This window comes from Protopterus annectens, chromosome 4.part0 (genome assembly GCF_019279795.1).
Source record: "Protopterus annectens isolate FY-2018-M chromosome 4.part0, PAN1.0, whole genome shotgun sequence".
NCBI classification, from domain to species: domain Eukaryota; kingdom Metazoa; phylum Chordata; order Ceratodontiformes; family Protopteridae; genus Protopterus; species Protopterus annectens.
Window position 1 is genome coordinate 1,895,386,026 of NC_056733.1, and position 22,057 is coordinate 1,895,408,082.

The window sequence follows — 22,057 nt, forward strand, 5'->3', positions numbered from 1 at the left end:
CAAAACATTGTCTCATAGCCTGAGGGGAAGGAGGAGAGGTGAAGAGAAGGTAGATCTCATGGCATCTGGACAGGAGACAAATTCAGGAGGAGAGCTGGAGGAAGTGGGCAAAACATTGTCTCATAGTCTGAGGGGAAGGAGGAGAGGTGAAGAGAAGGTAGATCTCATGGCATCTGGACAGGAGACAAATTCAGGAGGAGAGCTGGAGGAAGTGGGCAAAACATTGTCTCATAGTCTGAGGGGAAGGAGGAGAGGTGAAGAGAAGGTAGATCTCATGGCATCTGGACAGGAGACAAATTCAGGAGGAGAGCTGGAGGAAGTGGGCAAAACATTGTCTCATAGTCTGAGGGGAAGGAGGAGAGGTGAAGAGAAGGTAGATCTCATGGCATCTGGACAGGAGACAAATTCAGGAGGAGAGCTGGAGGAAGTGGACAAAACATTGTCTCATAGTCTGAGAGGAAGGAGGAGAGGTGAAGAGAAGGTAGATCTCATGGCATCTGGAGAGGAGACAAATTCAGGAGGAGAGCAGCAGGAAGTGGGCAAAACATTGTCTCATAGTCTGAGGGGAAGGAAGAGAGGTGAAGAGAAGGTAGATCTCATGGCATCTGGACAGGAGACAAATTCAGGAGGAGAGCTGGAGGAAGTGGGCAAAACATTGTCTCATATTCTGAGGGGAAGGAGGAGAGGTGAAGAGAAGGTAGATCTCATGGCATCTGGACAGGAGACAAATTCAGGAGGAGAGCTGGAGGAAGTGGGCAAAACATTGTCTCATAGTCTGAGGGGAAGGAGGAGAGGTGAAGAGAAGGTAGATCTCATGGCATCTGGACAGGAGACAAATTCAGGAGGAGAGCTGGAGGAAGTGGGCAAAACATTGTCTCATAGTCTGAGGGGAAGGAGGAGAGGTGAAGAGAAGGTAGATCTCATGGCATCTGGACAGGAGACAGATTCAGGAGGAGAGCTGGAGGAAGTGGGCAAAACATTGTCTCATAGTCTTAGGGGAAGGAGGAGAGGTGAAGAGAAGGTAGATCTCATGGCATCTGGACAGGAGACAAATTCAGGAGGAGAGCTGGAGGAAGTGGGCAAAACATTGTCTCATAGTCTGAGGGGAAGGAGGAGAGGTGAAGACAAGGTAGATCTCATGGCATCTGGACAGGAGACAAATTCAGGAGGAGAGCTGGAGGAAGTGGGCAAAACATTGTCTCATAGTCTGAGGGGAAGGAGGAGAGGTGAAGAGAAGGTAGATCTCATGGCATCTGGACATGAGACAAATTCAGGAGGAGAGCAGCAGGAAGTGGGCAAAACATTGTCTCATAGTCTGAGGGGAAGGAAGAGAGGTGAAGAGAAGTTAGATCTCATGGCATCTGGACAGGAGACAAATTCAGGAGGAGAGCTGGATGAAGTGGGCAAAACATTGTCTCATAGTGTGAGGGTTAGGAGGAGAGGTGAAGAGAAGGTAGATCTCATGGCATCTGGACAGGAGACAAATTCAGGAGGAGAGCTGGAGGAAGTGGGCAAAACATTGTCTCATAGTCTGAGGGGAAGGAGGAGAGGTGAAGAGAAGGTAGATCTCATGGCATCTGGACAGGAGACAAATTCAGGAGGAGAGCTGGAGGAAGTGGGCAAAACATTGTCTCATAGTCTGAGGGGAAGGAGGAGAGGTGAAGAGAAGGTAGATCTCATGGCATCTGGACAGGAGACAAATTCAGGAGGAGAGCTGGAAGAAGTGGGCAAAACATTGTCTCATAGTCTGAGGGGAAGAAGGAGAGGTGAAGAGAAGGTAGATCTCATGGCATCTGGACAGGAGACAAATTCAGGAGGAGAGCTGGAGGAAGTGGGCAAAACATTGTCTCATAGTCTGAGGGGAAGGAGGAGAGGTGAAGAGAAGGTAGATCTCATGGCATCTGGACAGGAGACAAATTCAGGAGGAGAGCTGGAGGAAGTGGGCAAAACATTGTCTCATAGTCTGAGCGGAAGGAGGAGAGGTGAAGAGAAGGTAGATCTCATGGCATCTGGACAGGAGACAAATTCAGGAGGAGAGCTGGAGGAAGTGGGCAAAACATTGTCTCATAGTCTGAGGGGAAGGAGGAGAGGTGAAGAGAAGGTAGATCTCATGGCATCTGGACAGGAGACAAATTCAGGAGGAGAGCTGGAGGAAGTGGGCAAAACATTGTCTCATAGTCTGAGGGGAAGGAGGAGAGGTGAAGAGAAGGTAGATCTCATGGCATCTGGACAGGAGACAAATTCAGGAGGAGAGCTGGAGGAAGTGGGCAAAACATTGTCTCATAGTCTGAGAGGAAGGAGGAGAGGTGAAGAGAAGGTAGATCTCATGGCATCTGGACAGGAGACAAATTCAGGAGGAGAGCTGGAGGAAGTGGGCAAAACATTGTCTCATAGTCTGAGGGGAAGGAGGAGAGGTGAAGAGAAGGTAGATCTCATGGCATCTGGACAGGAGACAAATTCAGGAGGAGAGCTGGAGGAATTGGGCAAAACATTGTCTCATAGTCTGAGGGAAAGAAGGAGAGGTGAAGAGAAGGTAGATCTCATGGCATCTGGACAGAAGACAAATTCAGGAGGAGAGCAGGAGGAAGTGGGCTAAACATTGTCTCATAGTCTGAGGGGAAGGAGGAGAGGTGAAGAGAAGGTAGATCTCATGGCATCTGGACAGGAGACAAATTCAGGAGGAGAGCTGGAGGAAGTGGGCAAAACATTGTCTCATAGTCTGAGGGGAAGGAGGAGAGGTGAAGAGAAGGTAGATCTCATGGCATCTGGACAGGAGACAAATTCAGGAGGAGTGCTGGAGGAAGTGGGCAAAACATTGTCTCATAGTCTGAGGGGAAGGAGGAGAGGTGAAGAGAAAGTAGATCTCATGGCATCTGGACACGAGACAAATTCAGGAGGAGAGCTGGAGGAAGTGGGCAAAACATTGTCTCATAGTCTGAGGGGAAGGAGGAGAGGTGAAGAGAAGGTAGATCACATGGCATCTGGACAGGAGACAAATTCAGGAGGAGAGCTGGAGGAAGTGTGCAAAACATTGTCTCATAGTCTGAGGGGAAGGAGGAGAGGTGAAGAGAAGGTAGATCTCATGGCATCTGGACAGGAGACAAATTCAGGAGGAGAGCTGGAGGAAGTTGGCAAAACATTGTCTCATAGTCTGAGGCGAAGGAGGAGAGGTGAAGAGAAGGTAGATCTCTTGGCATCTGGACAGGTGACAAATTCAGGAGGAGAGCTGGAGGAAGTGGGCAAAACATTGTCTCATAGTCTGAGGGGAAGAAGGAGAGGTGAAGAGAAGGTAGATCTCATGGCATCTGGACAGGAGACATAATTCAGGAGGAGAGCTGGAGGAAGTGGGCAAAACATTGTCTCATAGTCTGAAGGGAAGGAGGAGAGGTGAAGAGAAGGTAGATCTCATGGCATCTGGACAGGAGACAAATTCACGAGGAGAGCTGGAGGAAGTGGGCAAAACATTTTCTCATAGTCTGAGGGGAAGGAGGAGAGGTGAAGAGAAGGTAGATCTCATGGCATCTGGACAGGAGACAAATTCAGGAGGAGAGCAGGAGGAAGTGGGCTAAACATTGTCTCAGTCTGAGGGGAAGGAGGAGAGGTGAAGAGAAGGTAGATCTCATGGCATCTGGACAGGAGACAAATTCAGGAGGAGAGCTGGAGGAAGTGGGCAAAACATTGTCTCATAGTCTGAGGGGAAGGAGGAGAGGTGAAGAGAAGGTAGATCTCATGGCATCTGGACAGGAGACAAATTCAGGAGGAGAGCTGGAGGAAGTGGGCAAAACATTGTCTCATAGTCTGTGGGGAAGGAGGAGAGGTGAAGAGAAGGTAGATCTCATGGCATCTGGACAGGAGACAAATTCAGGAGAAGAGCTGGAGGAAGTGGGCAAAACATTGTCTCATAGTCTGAGGGGAAGGAGGAGAAAGGATCAAGCAGAAAGAACAGGTGGCCATGAAGAGTAGTGGAATATGGAGGGAGTAGGTAGGTAGACGGAGATGGGAGGAGCAGGGAGGAGTCTATGGGAGCTGCCTTAGTTACAAGATGAAGGCTTTTGTGACAATGGGGAAAAGGAACATGAAAGTGGTTCACACTATGAATACAGAGCAGAGGGAGAGAAGACTATCAGACAGAAGACAGTATGGTGGGAAACAAGAAAAGGGGGCAGCATGAGTGGATAACAGTGCAGTGTGCATGCAGACTGAATAATGGAGGGATGAGAATTAGAACAAATTCAGCTCAGTTTAGGTGGCAGGCATGGACAGTAATGGGCTTAAGATGATGCAGATTGAATGAGAAAGTTGCAAGCAGTGACCCCAGACATATGTAACTCCAAAAATCTAGATCAGTTTCATAAATCCCTTAAAAACAGAGTACGGATCACAACCAATTCATTGCTTTGACAACAATGGCTAGATACTACTTCACTGCCATCCCACTTCATTCCAATTAAACTATGAAAAGCTTTACTGAAATACAAGCACATCATAAAAATATTTTATGTACTGCAAATTACTCAAAAGAGAACTGCCCACCCTCTGCAACCAGCCCCACCCTTAATTTTTCTTTCTCTGTCTCCTCCAGTTCCATAATGCCCAAACCTTGTCTTCACTCCCCCTAACTTAAAATACTACCAAATGTTACACACCGAATGCCTGTGATTTGTACTGGTTGTGCAACTGTGCAAGATCTCTAATGCCAGTCTCAGTATCATAAGTACCATTCTCTTTGATGAAAATTATGTATACGTATTTTGTTTAAAGTGTCATATTATAACACCTTTAAACATAGGGAGAAAATCCAGCGCATTGTCTAACTACTGCCAGTTGCCATCCTATCACTTCTTTCCAAACTCTTAGAAAAATGCAAATATAAGCAACTCCTTGACCATTTCATCTACAACAAGCTACTAACACCTACCCAACACGACTTTTGATCAGGACATAGTACTGCTACCGCAATTATATCCTTCTTGGATAAAGTTAACAAAGCAAGAGACTCTTGCCAACTAACATCAGCACTATTTCTTGATCTATCAAAAGCATTTGATACTGTCTCACACCCTAAACTCTTACAGCAATTTTCTTCTGTTGGTCTCTCTCAGTCATCTTTACAATGATTTTCTAGCTACCTATCTGTCAGACAACAAAGAGTAAAACATCAAGGTACTCTCTCACAATATCTAACTAACAAAGCTGGAGTCCACAGGAAACTATTTTTGGACCCCCATATTTAACATCTTTATAAATAATCTCCATACTGCCTCCTACCAAAATTCAATAATTCAATACGCCAGTAACTCAAGTCTCATCACCTCTTCCAACAACATAGTACACCTTAGACAACTAACCCAAATTGCCTTCTCTTCCATTGAATTCTGGCTCAATAATGCACAACATTTACTCAACTACAACAAAACCAAACCCCTCCTCTTTACACCAAAGGACTTTAAGATATTCTCATTGAATAATGCAGAAATCAAAGTGGTCCCTCACACCAAATTGTTAGGAGTAATAGTAGATAAAGTAATCTTTGACCTACATGCAGACAGCACTACCAAAAAAATTCACCAGAAACTTTCTATCACTACAAAAGCTTCATGGATACAAGCACCAAAACTACACTAGCCACAACTTACCTGCTTCCCTCCTTACAGTATGGTGTCCTCATTCTAACCAACCTTCAGATAGTACTACAAACCAAACTCAAAGCCTGCTATAACAACATTTGCAACAGGTATGTCATAAGCACCACCATTCTTCTCATACCCCCCATTAACTGGTTAGAATTCCCACAACACCTAAACTACCTGCAATTAATGACTGCCCATAAAATTATCTATAAACCAAAGACCTGTCCCACCTTAAAATCAATACTCCAGATTCACACACGTAGCTGGCATCTCTGTTCTGAGGACAAGCAGCTTCTAAATTTACATTAGCCAAACAAAGCTGCTTGCCAATGTCTGTACTCCTATTCAGTGACCAACTATGGAACACACTACCCTTAGATTATCAGAACACCTGCAAACCACAATACATTTAAGCTTATACTAAAAGACTTCCTACTGTGGTATTTAAACTGTCCATGTTCCAAATCAAGCTGACTCTTCTCTCTTTACTTTACCCTAGCTCTAGTACCCCACTCCTTTCTTCTTACCGTTCTTCCTTACTTCCTCCTCCTTTACTGGTATTGCTACTACCACCTCCACTAACTCTCACCTTCCCTCTCCTGTCTTAGATCCCCTTACTCTATTCTGTCTAATCACTAACACCCTGTGTTAAAAAAAATCCTACCACCTTCTTACTGACTCTGCATCTTAATTCTTCCTCCTCACTCTACCAGCCATCACCACCCCCCTATCCTGTTCTAACTATTGTTTCTCTGTTTGTTCTATTAATAAATGACAATGTTAGCACAATAGTCAGATAATCCTGACCATTTATATACTCACTTCATAATGTAAACATATCAATCTATGCATTTCCTTCATGATACAACTGTTCCTCCTATATATATATATCCATCCTACCTACCACATTATCTTACATTTCATATTTAAAATGTATATCTGTAGATACATTTCTTAATCTTTTCTGTAACACTTCAGTTTGTTTTGATATGTTTGGATATGCCTGTTTATCCACCCATGTAAAAACATATGTACATGCTTCTTGTTAATCTGTAAATAGTTTTTTTTCTGTCCTGTTTCTGATGCTAATTATGTAAAAGCTACACTTTTGTTACTTTTTCTTTATGATGGGAGCTTTTCCCCCAGGCCACATTCTGTTAATCTTCTTATTTAAAATGCATATCTGTAGATACTTTTGTTAATCTTCTCTGTAAACCATAAGTATGTTTTTGATATGTTTAGATATGCCACGCATGCAAACATGTATGTACATGGCTTTTTCTCATCTGTAAATTGGCTCTCTTCTCTATTTGTATTTGTTTCTGATGTTAGTTATGTAAAAGCTATACTTTTTGTTTCTTCTTTGTCTTTGTGATGTTACTTTTCTCCCTGGACCTCTGCTGGAAATGGATTTCTTACCTGGTCGGGCTTTCCCGGTAACCAAATATCAAATAAATGAATAAATAAATTAAACAAATAAATGAATAAATAAATACGGTGAAAGGAAGAGGCGGCATTTAAAAAGTAGGGCAGAGGGTAAGATTTGTACTCAGGCTTGAGAGGGAAAGAAAACTGACAAATAACACAGCTCAGGAATGAATGAGGGTGAATTGGAGCATTTATGTGTATTTACTCCACAAAACAAATAGTATGGATGGGAAAAATATGGAAATGTAGACACTGAGGCAGGACAGGAGGGTGGGTACTGCTAGTGTCAGACATGAGTCAATAATAAGAGGGGATGGGATGTAGAGATGCTGTGGTATAAGCTGGTTAAGATAAACATAGATAAGAATAGGGTAGAGAAACAGCAATCTCTGCAAGAGAAAATATTACATATTTGGCAGCTGACTTGGAGCAAAAGCTCTGCACAAATAAGTAAGGACCAGAAAGAGGAGGGGAGTGCAGGTGAACTGATACAGTGGATCAGCCATCAGACTCATCAGAGAAAGAAGGTGAGAAGCTGAAGTAATACAGGAATAGGGTAAGTGAAGATGAATAAAACTCATGGGGATATGAGTCTGTCAGGTGTGGCTAGGGAAAGCCTTAACTCCAGATCCAGAAGGGAGTGAGAGGTGACTGAATTCTAGACATTTTCTTACCTGGCCAGAGGGGGATAGAGATGTCTGTGAAAAGGTGCTATTTTCCAAAAGGGATCAAACCATTGCATGGTTTAGAGTGGCAGAAAAGGTTAAAAACATCAGGGAAAATGATAAGTGCTGGATTTCATTTGGATGGATTATACTGAACTGCTAGAGTTATGGGACTGGAGGCAATTCAAGGGGTGAGCAAGTTATAATGAATGGGTCAAGGAGGAAGTAGTCTGAGATGTGGACAATGGATTCAAGAAGATGCAAAACAAAATCATAGGACAAGACCCATATCTACACACAGACACACACACACACACACACACACACACACACACATATATATATATATATATATATATATATATATACATACACACACAGACACACACACACACACACACATATATATATATATATATATATATATATATATATATATATATATATATATATATATATATATATATATATATATATAAAATGGGATGTAAAATTTGTGATAAGGACAAACAATGTATTGTAGAAAAGGTGGAAGGAAGGCTGGGGAGATGAGGGAAGCAAAGTACAAGTCATGCAAAACAGCAGCAAAGGAGAGGGCAGTAAGGAACATGTCAAAAAGTATTTGGTTAACAGGGTTATGACAGGGACATAGACAATTTGAGTTAGAATAAAAATATTGTTCAGAATATATGGAGAACCTTGAGATATTAAATGAACAGAAAGACAAGGACAGGAAGAAATTCCCCTAATAGAGGTAGGGTGGAGGTTTAGAAATCAGTGATAAAGTATACTCCGAAATGTAAGCAATTACCATTGTTCAAGCAAAGAAATATACCTCTAGGATTAGAACCCCCCAAAGTAAAACAATTATTATGCTAGACAAAGAGGATGACCTCCCTTACTTAGGTCACATCACCTGATTAAATGTGAGCTGTCTGTTAAGGAAACTAGTTTTGTGGGCCCTAATAACATCCCAGAAAGTATCATTAGGGTAGCAACTTCCTTCACATTTTACCAGATAGAAAACTCTCCCTTGGCTTTGTCCCCAAACTATGACAGCAGGTTCTTGTTAAGCAATTTCATCCCTTATATGGAAGAGGGCTTCTTCAGAATTTGTCAAGAAGTGCTTAACAATGAGTTTATTTGTGTGATTTTTAATAAATGAAGTGCAGAGTGGAGCAATTTTTTGCTCTTGTGTTTATTTTACTTGAGAGTGGTGTGTTACAGTCCCCTGGAACATTGCTTTATTTGGTTACCAATGTTAGAAAAGGTCATGGAGAGAATCCTGACATACAAACTGGTTAATCTCCTAGAAGACAATAATTTATAGAACAACAGCTAGCAGAGATTTTTTTCCTGCAACTAGATGTCAATCGAACCTGGTCTAGTTTTATGACTAAGTTGTGGAGAACATGGCAGGAGTAATAATAAAGATGGTCTTCTTGGTCTTCTCCAGTGCCTTGTGCTCTTGCTTATCATACCTTTCAACTATCCAGATTTCCATAGAATGTCTAGATTTTTTCCTCATATTTTGGTCTGTTCCTCATAACATTTGTGGTTTTCTGGGAAATGACTGAGGACTGAAGTAGCTAAATAATGACATACATTTGATCTTCAGACTTCATATCCCTCAGAAAAATGTATGCTAACACAAAAGTTTTTATTCTAGAACTTTATAAATTAATAGTAGCAACATTTAGGATGTGTCCCTAGTTTTGGATCTTTCTGCCCTGTTATTTTAGGCATTGTCCAGATTTCTTGTGCTAATAGGTCGAGAGGTATACTGCATATGATCCTGCTAGGAAGACTGAAGGAGTTGAGGTTATGACTAACTAGAAAGTGGCATGGTTAAACAGTATGGCTTAGAGCGGGATACATTTATGTAGGTTGACACAATGTTCTTTTGTATGTAACTCATTTTTTTGCTTTGAATTTTATTTGTATGTCTAATTATTATGTCTTGCAACATTGTATTGTGGAGCTTTTCTCCCTGGGCCTCCACTGAAAATGGGCTCTTTGGCCCAGTGGACCTCCCCGGTTAGCAAACTGGAATAAATAAATAAATAAAATTTAGTACTGAGTGATATCTCAACACCCACTCTACATTCCCCACTAACTTTGACCACTGAATGCTAATAAACAGAAAAAAATAAGAAACATTATTTTCTGGTAGCAGTACCTCAGTCTGTCACAAAGGAAGTTCTTTTGCCAGCAGCCTTGAACTTCATTTTTCTAATTCCCAGATCACAGCTGGTCAGCCAAGTGGAATTCTTGACTCCAACAAACTTGGTCAAAAAATGCAAGTATCATTCTAACTCCCCAGATTTTCACAGATTGCCGTTTTTGCCCTCAAATTTTTTGTCTGTTCCTTACAAAAAAATGTGTGGCTTTCTGGCAAATCACTGAGGATTGAACTCGCTAATTCATGACATACAATAGAGTTTCATACTTCATATTCTTCAGAAGATATGTGCTAACACAAATCATGTTGTTTTAGCAACTTTCTATTAGTTTATAAGAGCAATATTTAAAACATGTCCCTATTTTTGGGCATTTGTTCCCCCATTAGTTTAGTATATGTCCAGAATCTTTTGTTAAGAAGTTGAGAAGTATGCAGATAACATTTCCTTATCATTCAAGTATTGCATAAGCAGGTGTGAAAGATTCCATATGTTTAAATAGTTATACATCTCACAGTGAGTTGTGGTGAGAGAAACAATGTTAGTAACAGTGAAAGTTACTAGTGTTAAGTCAGGGTTTGATACTGGGTCAAGTCCACTTCACTGCACTCTTTGCAGACCTCTCCAAGGAACAGAAACCAAATCAACCCCATCATTAACAAAATATACATAGACGTGCAGTGTAGTATAGAAGAGAGTATAAAGAAGGATGTGAAAAGGCTAACCATGTGGGCAGTATGACAGCAACAGAGATTTAGTGCAGATAGTTTAAGAGTACTGCAGGTAAGCAACATTGGACTAGAAATGGTGTGTCAGAACAAGCATGTCAGGAGTCATTTATCACACCTGGATTTGGCCATCAGAAGCAGAAAGACAGAATGGCCTGGCAAGTATCACTGAAGGACAGACTCAAAATGTAATGAAACAGTGCTCCTTTGCCCTATGAAATCCTGGACAAACCATGGCTTGATTAGTGTCAGTAATGCAGGAGGCCATACTAGGAGAGGGATATCAGTCTGCTGGAAAGAGTCCAGAGAAAAGCCCGTAGAGCATGTATGAGGTTGAAGATAAAGAATATATCCAGAGGCTACTGGAGTTCTGGAACTCTTGCCACTAAAGACCTTAGGAAGCAGGGATACATTTAAGTGGATAAGATTGTGCCAGGGTAATGTGAAATGTCACTCTGAAAGAGGAAGATTGGGGGTGTAGGGGCACAGGCAGTAGTCTGCGGAAATTAGTTACTTGCTGAATGAGTTAAAATACTTATTCACTGAGAGGGAAAGGACTAAAGGAATGAAAGGAATGACTAGGGGGGAAAAGTATCCACAGAGACACTGAACATGGAATAGGGTAGCTGGAGAAAGGGTGAGGGAAAAAAGCACTTGTAGGACAGACTAGATATGCTATCGTCTTCTACTAGACAAATGCAGTTCAACATTGTTGCCAGATTCCCTGGCAAGATATATTTACTTCACTAACAATGGGAATGCATACTGCTAGTCTGTTTATTAGCTTAGCAGTTGAGAGCTAACTGCAAAGATTTGTGCCATTATGGTATTGCATTCCACGTGTGTTTCAGGTGAATAAAATAATTGTTGACTAAGGGACAGCATTTAGACTTGATGTCTGGGTAGGCCCCAACCCTTCCTAAGGTAATAATACAGGGGGATTTCCTTTTACCTCTCTTATTACCAGACATAAACCAAAGTAATTTTGAATTAAAGTCTAATTAAAACTATCTAGTGATCTTCATAATGTTTCACTGTTGTGTGGTTCATACCAATGAATAAAAGGTGTAGTGTTAAAGTCTGCAAGTTCATCTTCTGGTGAGAAGTCAACATCATAGCTGTCAACCTTCCATCTCCAAAATGAGGAACACTAGCCTTCATAATGTGGAACAAATGGGCAAAATGTGGAACACATACTAATGGCTTACTAACAACTTCAACTAGGAAGGCCATAGGATGGTTAAAGTATGCTAATTTTACTTATAAAGAAGATCTTTTAATGAATTAATATAATTAATTTCTATTTGCCATGGATTTCACTTAAAAAAATTCCTAACACTGACTGTGTGACAGAGTCTTTCAGTGTGGAACTTCAAGGAATTTCGAGGAACATGAACTTTTTAAGACCCCAAATGAGGTACGTTCCTCGTAATGAGGTACACTTGAAAGGTATGGTCAACATCACGTTTAGAGAGTCATTGTCACTCCAGGTATACTGGTGAATGAAGTGTTTCCTTGTGATCCAGTCAAACAAAAAGCATTTATGACTTTAACCAATCCACTATGTACTGGGAGTGATTCCTTTTTTTTGGGAGAACCACTGTCCACAGACCACTGCATTGTTTCCTAAAAGCCTGGGTCACACTTACCTAGTCAAAAATTAGTAAATGAAAGCTTCAGCGCACACACCCTTTGAATGCATTTGTTCAAGCTGCTTAGGTTGTGAGCACGTGTGACAAAATTAAGCAGATTTTTGCAAAGACAAATACCACTGTACTCCCCTTATGGGGGTTAATCCCCCAACCGCTAAGCATTATTGCTACCACTGTGAGGTCACTATACCTCAGAGAAAGGCAATAACTGACAGGCAGTGTTACAGCAGCCAAGGTACACTCTTGTCAGGCCACCAGTAACTCATTAAGCGAGTGTATGAATCGTGCTCTACAAAAAAGTCAGCAGTAAAGCTCTGAACAAATGTCAGCTCAAGTCAACACGTTTAAGCAAATGTAAATCAAGCTCAAAAGACTGGGCAAGTGAAGGAGATGCCCTCTCTCAATGTTTCTAATGGATCAGTTTTTCCATGATCTCAAGAATCTACAGTAGAAGATTTCCTGCTAAAAATGATAGGTATTAAAATAAAGGTTTAGGGAGATGCATATGAAAGTGCTAAAGGGAAAGAAGAAACATGATGTATGACTTAGGTCACCCCACAGCACTTCTCTCCTGCAATTATGACCTCTCTGTATTCCTCTTTTTCTCCTTTCTCATTATTTCTATTATGCCTGTCCTTCTACTGTAGAGAGCCGATTATGCTGATTTGACGATATGTCAATTATTCGAATCCAGTCTTTCAAAGTTTTTGGGTAGGAAAAATCATAAAGTCTGAATATGCAAACATTATACATATTAGCATGTACATGTTTTTTGAACTAGTAGCCTGTTTGTGTTTGAAAAATGTTTTTTATTGTCCACTGGGCTTGCTGAATGGTTGAAAAGTGTATTCCCTGAGTGCAGAAAAAAAAAAGATTTTAGAAGTTTTTTATCCAGTTCAGTGTATGTTTAATTGTTCAAACAGTTTGATTATCTGAACTACCCTCAGTTCCAATAAGTTTGGATAATCGACTCTCTACTGTACTTAAATTTATGCAGGCCCATCTCATATCAGGTCTGTCCCTACTCTACCTTAGACTATATATGTTTACCAGTAATTGTTTGAGCCCATATCACAGCGACCTTATCCCATTTCCCCTCCAAGTAGTACACCTGAACCTAGAACTGTATGACTCCACAGTGTGCAGCCCTGTCCCATTTACACACAAAATGGTGCAGCAAGACCAACAGCAGTATGTGCCCATACCATACCATCCCTGTTTTAGTTCTCCTTCAGACAGTATGTAGTTCTACTCAATGAAGTATATGGTGACGTGGAAGATTATGACCATACAATTCCCATCCCAAATCTTCTCCAGACAGTACACACTGACCCTGACCTGTATGAGCCATCATTATAGGTTCATAGGTTCATAGGTAGATACAAGGCTATTGGCCCTGGGGCCTATACAAGCCCAGCCAAAAGGTAGCCTGGCTTTTGCCACCCAAGAAAATTATTTTCCTGTGCCACTGTCGAGCAGAGCCACAGAGGTGATCCCTGGGGTGAATTTCCTATCTCCCATCCAATCATCAAGATTTTTCTTGAAGAGTGCTAATGAGGAGCTTTGTTTAATATAGATAGGCAGTTTATTCCAGCGTATGGGAAGTCTCTGGGACAGGGATCTATCCCTCCGGCATGTTCTGTTTATTGTGGTGACAAGGTTTAGGTGCCGAGAGCATGTAGCTCAGAGGGATTGGGATTTCTTTAAGTGGAGCATGTCCAACAGCTCTGGGTTTGACATAGCTTTGTATGTTAGGCAGAGATCACCTCTGAGTAAGGGATATGTGACGGAGTAAAGCTGGAGTTTTTTGAGATGGTTTGCTTAGGGCATCTGTTTGAGGCCGGTAATCCTCTTTGTGAGGTATTTCTGTGGCCTTTCCGGTTGTTGTAGATGTCTTGTGAGGTATATACCAAAAGGGGTGTTGTACTCTACAATGGGTCTAATGAGTGATGAGTAGAGGGGAACAATGACCTCTTTTTTTCTGGATGAGAAACCTTTTGTAATGAGGTGTGCCACATAGAAGGATTTCCAGACTACTGTGGTGATGTGATTATCAAATGAGAGACTACTGTCCACCTGTGTCCCAAGGTCTCTTATCACACTTTCGGTGTTAAGTAGACTACTGCCTATATGGTAGTTCATGGGTACAGAGTTTTTACCAAAGGGGATGACAATGCACTTTTTGGCATTGAGCTTGAGGCCATGGCTCTGACACCAGGCATCTGTCTCAGTGAGGCCCTTTTGTAGGATGTCCACATCGTTAGGAGTTTTGATTATGGCTCCTAGTTTGCAGTCATTATGCCATCATTCTCCTATCTGTACTATGGGTAGCAATTGCTGACCCAGAGCTGCATGAACCCACAACATACATATCCTGTCCCACCTTTCCTCCAGGTGATGCATACTGACTCAGAATTCTATGAGCCTATGCCATACTTATCCCATCTCCCATCGCGGGTGATATTAATCTAGTGGATTGGGAGTTGGTATAATCGTTAAGGCATTTACTTCACAGACACAAAGTACAGAGTTTGATTGTCTCCACTAATATAAAGTGGCTAGGCTTAAAATGGCCCACAAGGGTAGCTAGCTTAGTATGCATCTATGAATCTATATACAGGTATTCAGTCAGAAATGGATATTGTGACAATGGAAACAAGCAAGACAAATTATTAATGTCCTGGTTGTCTGCTCTTTTCCATCAATCTGAGTGCAGAATACTCAAATACTGATTATCAGGATATGATTCACTGTGCTCATCATTTGTCATAGCATATCTCTGTTCCAATCCTCTGCCTTCACATTCCAAGTAACTCTACTATGTGAATGTCATTAGGAGTGAAGTATCTGGTGGGTGTACCAGTAAGGGGACTAGCGAAAACTATATTTAGTTGTGTACATGGGATTGTAATTGTAGCTCTGCAATTTTTGATAACAATTTGAGCATCTTTTTAGACTTGTGTATAACAATGATGTGGTCTTAGAGTAGATGTTTTTCTATAGATTGATTTTGCACTATGCAACAACCCATAATATATTGCTCCTGAAAAAACTTAGTGACATAGATGAAACTAGTTAATAATTTAGAATTTGCTAATCTCTGTCACTGGGATGTAAAAAACTCACAAAAGTCAAATACTCTTCCTGCTAATATGTCTTCTTTTTGAGTATAGATGTATGGTCATCATGCACAATATAGTCTTCCTTCATGTACCAAGTCAAATTCTAATTTATTCTTTATAATTTTCAGTATTTTGGCCTTGCTACCTAAATTACCACAGGTTTTGGAGTTACATAGTCAGATAAAATTTTAGTATAAAACTTGTTGGTCTAAGGTTAAGAAAGTGCCCAGTCTCGTACCGTGTTTCACAGCTGTGGGCTTTGAGGGGTAAATCATACCCTTGTGAACTGTAATGATCCTCTACATTGATGGCAGTATTATCAAACAAGTATAAGAGAGGAGCTAAGGATACAGCAAAACCAGTTGATCTCTACTAAAGGTAAACTAGAACAAAATGTGATGCACTCTACAGTACGCCAAGTTGCATTTCAGTTTGTGTATATACTGATCTTTAATTGCTGAAAAGGAATGACATGTTTTTAGACTAGGCAAAAAAGAACTGGAGAATGTTGATAACTTTAGGTCCTACTGCAGTCCTAAGCTTGTCTATCTCATGGTTAACCATCAGGCACTGGTGTCACTTACCTTCTCTATATTTTTGCACTTTAAGTTCAACAAAGACACTTAATCCCAATGATTTTTTTAAATCATTGCTTCTCTTTTTTTTTTTTTTTTTTAATGAAGCACACATTTTATGCTCTCATGTATTATTAAGTTGTTAAATCAGTGAAGACCAAGTTTAAAGATCAGTTCCATAAGGCCACTTATGTAATTATATTGGCCTTGATATTTACCATACTTTAGGGCTGTATACCTACGTGTGTTTTGCCCTTTTCCCTAACAATGCTATGCACTTAACCATGTTTTAAGGTAGTAAATACCAGTTCTGCCAGGTCAAACACTGATTCCATTACATGATGAATTCCAGACATCTGGCTCATGTAAAAATTAATTTCAACTAATCAAAAATGCAATTAAATTCTCTTGCAAACTGACATCACTGGAAAAAGGTGATGTGAATGTTATGTAATAGCCTTGAGCTGATAAGACAGAGCCTTATATCATGTATGTGATCATATTACATACAGGCAACCTTCTATAATGTTTTCCTACCTACAGAGCATCTTGTCTAACACTGTTTTCTTCACAACTCCTTCTCTTCACGTATCAGAGGCCTCGCATCCCTGAGCTTTCCTTGTCTGAAATGCAGAATATAATATATATTACGCTGTGGGAAAGAGGTTTATATATCATTGTCAGAACCTTTACAGTTCCTTTGGTTATCATGCCCTTTTAACACAATCCTCTATTTATGTCGTAAAACAATTGTCTAGTCCTGTGTACTGTGAAAGGGTGATTGTTGTTAGACTGTCCACACTGTCTATTTGGGTCTTGTTGTGCTGTCTCTTTCATGAAATTGTGTACCTATGGTACAATATCTTGCATGTACGGATGTAGTCAGGCATATGCCATGTATGCAGTGGTGTACAAATGAATATTGAGGGAAACATTTTGTGAACATCTCAGGGGCACTCAGCTTTCTTTTCAATATAGAAATGAAATAAAAAATGCCATGAGCGAGACAGTGATCATGAAAACTTTGTCCAGTCCAATGCATAATTGTTTTGGTACTATGTAAACTATTAAAAGCTTGTTGTATAAAATGTTAGCATATATGCTACATCCTTAATTATATGATTAAACTTTATATCACATAAAATGGTTTGTAGCATAGACTGTTGGTATGCAAATCAGATATTTCTGGATACACCCCTGCATGCATGCATACATATGCTTGCAGTGCATAATTTTAGTAAGTAAATGATGTATTTTTCTTTAAAGATTTTTTCAGATTATGTAGTAAGCTAGAAAACTAGTTTCATCTTATGGTATTATTAAAACTGTTTCTCCCAACTCATCCTGAAGAGTATTAGATCAAGTGTAATATAAATGTAACAACAGATATTAGCTAGTTACATCCATTCAGTCTGTCAAGCAGAGGCAGTTTGCACGTTTCCATAATTTTATGAAAGTACAGAACAAAGTCTATATGAAATGAAAGTTCTACATGTGTAAACATTTAAAAAATGTAATGTAGCATCAGAAAGAATTTATTTTGTTGAAAATTATGTATAAAATACCTTAATTACACAACCCACTGGTGTATCTTATACATTCTGCTTAATTTTCCACAGGAGTCATCTGAAAGTACCAATACCACTATTGAAGATGAAGATACTAAAGGCAAGAGCACAGTTCTTCTAATAAATGCTGTATTCTGATCCAAGAGTATGACAAGTATTTTATAACGTGCTGCTTGACATGAATAGTGACAAGTACTTATTTAAGGAATGTGCTAAAGGGCAGGAGAACGAATGGCAGAGAGAGCTGCTGTTGTTTTGCTGATAGTTATTAACAGGGCTTACTCTGACGAGTTCTTGGAGTGCACTATTAACATGGTGGTACCATCTTAGGCATACATTGAAAACAGCATACCGAAAGGCAGGTGGGACTGACACGTACAAGTACTCTTGTGTAACTTTTCTTTATTAATCTTCTATTTATCCACCATAAAGGCGGTAAATGAACATAAACATGGGGTATTAATACAGATTAAGTTAACTTAAACTTTCTTTGTTAAACTGCAATGACTGCATCAGAGAATAATCTACAGGTAGACTGTGAGTTTTGGAGGCCGTCAGGAATCTTCTGGTATAATGCCTGCTTTGAGTGCCAATGGCATAATTTTCACCTGCTGTCTTCCTTTCATCTGTATTCCCTATTTTTTGAGTTCTCTTTTTTTCAGGTCCCTGCCACTTCACTGATGTTAAGCATGCTTACACCATCTGTGCTTGAAATGGTCATTTGTCTTTGTTACCAAAACCTATTTCTTTTATCATATGAGATGACAGAAAAGGGCTGTGGGCTTATGAGTTCTGCCTGCCCCAAGTGCTGCATATCAAGCTACACCCATTAGCAATTACCTGATACCCGGCATTCAGTGAGGGCTGTCAAGCAAGACAACCCCATCTCCCCTGAAATAGGTCAGCAAGCATCTTATCAATCAGTCCTTCCCTGTCTGTTTTGCCTCTTATCATTCAAACCTATGCTCAAACGTAGATCACTAGAATAATTAACAGCACTTTTCTATGTACATCTATGGGTCAATCCACACTCATATGGTAATTCTTATAGTCTGTTGTTATCCCAAAACCCAGCTCATCAAATGCTTTCTCATCACAACAAGGTGAATGAAATGGTGTTCGTACAACTGTTACATTGCAGGGAGTTGTTTTTCCAAGCCAGTGATCTGGGGGGGGGGGGGTAAGAGGGAAGGTTGCATGGGTTTCTGCAGTGTGTGTGTGTGTGTGTGTGTGTGTGTGTGTGTGTGTGTGTGTGTGTGTGTGTGTCTGTGTGTGAGTGACACTTTTGTCAGACTGATGCAACAAAATGACATTTCCAAAATCAAAGTTTAAGATGTTTGCTTCATATGGCCTTAAGTTTAAACCTTGTATTAAGGATTAACTAAGATGTGGAAATAAAAAAAATGCATGTTCATTAAAATAAAAATAACATTGTCTGATGAGCTGTAATTGAAGCCAGACTGCACATGTGATGGGATGGTTAAACGGGATGAAGGGGACAGAGACAAGCAGCAAAATGATGTAAAAAGTGGAATGATACATACAGAAAGTACGTATGTATTAAATTCAGCAAGGATGTCTAAACCGTGTCACATATTAAATAACCAGATAGGCAAATAATTAAATGATAAAAGGCCTTTTATCATGCAGTACGGATGTACCATATGTCCTTATTTTGTTTAACACAAATGAAGGTGATATTGTTAATATCCTGATGTATCTTTCTGATCAGACTTTTGGGTACTGAGTCTCTTGTCGGATTTGATCCTGTCATCTGCTAGTGTTCCTAGCCTTGAGCTTCTTCAGATTTTACTCCAATAATCCCATTGTGCCCTCTCTAACCTCAGATCTCACTGCCAGCTTTATGAATGGGCACTCTCTGAGCTACAGCTAAGTGTTCTTTTCAGAATCCTATTATTAGAATATTTTCATTGCCTAAATATTTCTACTTTTATGTATAGTTAGCAGTTCTCCCAAACTGACATTTTACAGATTTTCCACTTGCCTTAGCTATCATCCATTTAGCATTCCAGTCTAGTATAGTGTGTGTGTGTGTGTATATATATATATATATATATATATATATATATATATATATATATATATATATATATATATATATATACACATACACGTATATATATATAGAGAGAGAGAGAGAGAGAAAGAAATGAAACCACCACAGTCGTCTCAGCCAGGACTTTTAATAAGCAGATTATTATCATTTCTCTTTATTTGATTTATACTGCAATGCAGAGAGAGAGAGAGAGAGAGAGAGAGAGAGATCATAATACCAAGTCCATAATATCAAAAGACCAAAATAAATAATTGGGAGAAAGTTAAGTGTATGTACATGCAGCAATGTTAAAGACCAAACTTCTAGCCTTTAGCTGGCTCTTCTGTGATGCTGTCTCATTAAACCAAGTTTTATATTTCACTGTTGGGGGTGGGCATGGGCGTGGGGGTGCCTGGAAAGCCTAAAGGCATACATTTGTATTAGGCATATGAGACTAGTTTTAAACTCATAACTGCACATGATTCCAGACTCAGGGCACTAATAAATCACTTCTAACCTCTGTGCTATCCATCAGGAAACTAAATCATTACAAGAGGACTAACCCAAACAGAAAGTGTCACTGAAAAGCCTGTGTTTGGGAGTGTCAGAATGCTGAGCAGCATCTAGGATGAAGGCGTCTAAGCACTCTCTTTTTCTTTGAAAGCCCTAGGAGTATTTTTTTCTTTTTACTTGAAAATTTAATTTAATCTAATTGACTGGTATTTTCAGAGTGTTCTCTGTGCAAAAAAAAATATATATATATTTTATTTCCATGAAAATGGGCATTCTTTCATTCTAGTAAGTGTGAGTATATTCGCAGACGAAAGCCTTAAATATTTTCTTAATTTACAACGTATCTAACAGTAGTTTTTTATTGTTAAATAATGGAATGGTTTCTGTATATTTGCAACATGAAAAATGTCTAGCATCAACCATTCATTGACAAGCGCCTGTGTTTATTCTAGGATCTTCTGATGACTTCCCTGTGAATAGAAAGAAAGAAGTAAACTGAAATACTGATACAGCAGTATGTGTTTAACTGCAGGCTTTCTTTTGTAATAAGTTCATAGCAGAAAATATTAGTTGCTCTTACGGAGAAATTGATTTTCTAAGAGTTGCATTTAAGACAGAAAGTGAAAAAGACAAGATTCCCTCATATCAGTCTGGGTGATTATGGCTCATAGCTGAAAAGTGTCCTTTGCACTACTGTATTTAACCTGTTAGGTGAGTAAGTAAATAAACAGAAGTGATGTGCAATCAGCTTTGTAGGTTCACTTGTCAAGTTTATGGCTATGACCTCCCAGCCCTCAAGAAGCTTGGCTGTAGTAAATACTGCTACTAGGTCATTAATGAATGTTTTTTCTCTGTTTCTCTTTTTTTGTGACTAGCCATTTATTAATATGTTATTTTTGCAAGTTTTTATGATCTTCAGTTAAATATATCAGATATTAAAGTGTGGTCATCCCTGCAGCATGAGGTGTGCATTTTTTGTATACTGTTTTTGAGAACTTTAGTATCTTTGTATCATCTCCATTGTACAGAGGGTGTAAGTCCTGACTGTGATCCAAGTGATGTGTTTAACTCACACTTGATTAGTGGATGGGGTGATAGGAAAGGCTTGCCTAACCTGGTGGAGGAGCTATGATCAGAGATAGAAAACATGATGATAATACTGGGATATGCATGCCATTCTTAAAAATATGGGGGGAAAGGACAAATACCATCAGGTGCTCTTGGCTGTAAAGGCTTTATGTTAATGTACTTCAGGCATTGGAGTGTGATATGGTACATATCAGGCATTGGAGTGTGATATGGTACATATCAGGCATTGGAGTGTGATATGGTACATATCAGGCATTGGAGTGTGATATGGTACATATCAGGCATTGGAGTGTGATATGGTACATATCAGGCATTGGAGTGTGATATGGTACATATCAGGCATTGGAGTGTGATATGGTACATATCAGGCATTGGAGTGTGATATGGTACATATCAGGCCTTGGAGTGTGATATGGTACATATCAGGCATTGGAGTGTGATATGGTACATATCAGGCATTGGAGTGTGATATGGTAAATATCAGGCATTGGAGTGTGATATGGTACATATCAGGTATTGGAGTGTGATATGGTACATATCAGGCATTGGAGTGTGATATGGTACATATCAGGCATTGGAGTGTGATATGGTACATATCAGGCATTGGAGTGTGATATGGTACATATCAGGCATTGGAGTGTGATATGGTACATATCAGGCATTGGAGTGTGATATGGTACATATCAGGCATTGGAGTGTGATATGGTACATATCAGGCATTGGAGTGTGATATGGTACATATAGCACGTAAATTAAAAATCACTAGGGACACAAGTATGATACTACACTGAGACTTCAGTTTTCCCTCGGGCAACAGGAAAACTTCAAATTAGATCAAATCAGGAGAAAGG

At 39.9% G+C, this 22,057-nt stretch overlaps 1 protein-coding gene across 2 annotated transcripts in view; it reads left to right on the forward strand.

The window, feature by feature from the left end:
- The window catches only part of LOC122800065 (calcium/calmodulin-dependent protein kinase type II subunit alpha), a 1,141,826-nt gene that overhangs the window by 718,664 nt on the left and 401,105 nt on the right, over positions 1 to 22,057 (forward strand). For both annotated transcript variants that reach the window (XM_044069562.1, XM_044069563.1), the window contains one exon: positions 17,600 to 17,648. In XM_044069562.1, coding sequence (XP_043925497.1) covers positions 17,600 to 17,648 — 49 coding nt within the window. The remainder of the gene's footprint in view (positions 1 to 17,599; positions 17,649 to 22,057) is intronic.